The following is a 1,697-nucleotide window of genomic DNA, read 5'->3' as shown; positions in this document are numbered from 1 at the left end:
GAAACAAACGGACAGTTTGAGGTAGAAACTGCTGACTTATTGCACCCGTGAGCTCTGAACATGCACCTGTATTGACATCAATGGTTTTTCAAAGGTATAAAAGTTGAGCGTAGACGTATATTCAACCTTTAAACGTTGAGCGTAAACTCACACTCGTACAGTTTATACGTTTCAAAAGTAAGGTTAGGTTTGATCGCTTTGACTATGACTGTCATCTTTGCGCACGCAAATATTCACATAAACATGCGTAACTTACATATATGCGTAACTAACTTGTCGTACTCACGTATATCTGTATCTGTCTAGGTGTGTCACGGATTGCTAGTAGTATCTGCTTCGATTAGATCTAATTGATAAGAGGTTCCAGTCCCAATCTGAGGGTATCAAGACCCCCCAAACACTCAAGACTTCATGCAGATCATTGGGGTTCGAAGAGATTTGGCTTAGAGTCCTCCTCGCTTGGTTGATGGTATAGATTGAAACATTACACCAGACAGAAAGTTATATATCTCACCGTTCACACTGTTTTGTGTGTACAATTAACCAAAGATTGAGACTAGTGTATAGACGAGTACGAACCTTACACGAATCTGTTGACTGACCAATCAACAAGGACAACAGAGAAGCACTCTGCCCATACGAACACACAACCTTGAACTATGGGTGGGAAGAAACGTCCTAGTACTGGCAAGAATGCCACAGCAAAACACACCCGGGCCAAGGGTTTCCCTAAGACTAATAACAGTACATCCAAGAAGAAGAAACACCCCACTGACCGGCCCATGAGTGCACACTACGATCCGTTTACGAACGGTATGTTTGGCGATGCGGGTATGGATATGGCTGTATTGCATAGTGAGATGTATGAGATGGCTGAACAGGGTGAGTATATCAGCCTGGGTGGTAACAGGGGACACCGTGGTAGTACAGGACGGGGGAGGGGCAGGGGTGATATGAAGCAGTACGGCAACTCGGCTCAGCATAGAACCAACGGGCAGTCCAAAAAAAAGGGACAGGTGCATGTAGGGCACGGTAGCGCTGGGCGGTCGGATAGCTCTGAGAGTGACAGTGAGAGCAGCGAGGGTGGTGGTTATAGCTATGCAGAGTACCACGCGATGATGGAGAGAGATGAGAAGAAAGCTACTAAGAAGCTCGCGTTTGAGGGTATGTGGTAGGGTTAATATATATATATATATATAGTGTTTGTGTCTGTTTAATGAAGTGTTTGGATTGTCCGCTTACCGTTCGGGTAGCACACGCCAATAAGGTTGTTCTTATTGTGGTTGTATACAAGTGTATGTATGTACATGTGCTGTGTTGTATGCTCGTGCTTGATCGTATATGGCATATTCGGATGTACAGGTATCTAGTGAATTTGAATGTATCGTGTCTACACATGTATGTGCGTGTGTCTATATCTTTCAATCCTACATGTTACGTACTTCCTCACATCATGGTTCTTGAATGGAAATACACAGCTAGACATTTGGTAATTAATTCTTACAAACATATAAATCGGTATGAATGGTATGAAGAGCATACATATATCTATTAATTCGCAGAGGTGTACACATATATATGCACATCCGCTTGCATATACGTACATATATGTAAGTACGCATATACACTCATCTGCCTTTACGACAAATAAATATATATATATATATATATATACACACACACACACACACACACAC

At 42.4% G+C, this 1,697-nt stretch overlaps 1 protein-coding gene across 1 annotated transcript; it reads left to right on the top strand.

Moving 5' to 3' along the window:
* Nucleotides 1-509: 509 nt before the first annotated feature.
* SARC_14576 (hypothetical protein) lies at nt 510-1,168 on the top strand (the record flags this gene model as incomplete). Its single annotated transcript, XM_014291291.1, has 1 exon — nt 510-1,168. A coding segment is annotated over exon 1 (509 nt), but the record flags the coding sequence as incomplete, so codon positions are not given.
* Between the last annotated feature and the right edge of the window lie 529 nt (nt 1,169-1,697).

The sequence above is a fragment of the Sphaeroforma arctica genome, assembly GCF_001186125.1.
Source record: "Sphaeroforma arctica JP610 unplaced genomic scaffold supercont1.4805, whole genome shotgun sequence".
In the NCBI taxonomy this organism is placed as follows: domain Eukaryota; class Ichthyosporea; order Ichthyophonida; genus Sphaeroforma; species Sphaeroforma arctica.
This window is presented reverse-complemented; position numbering and strand designations above follow the sequence as displayed.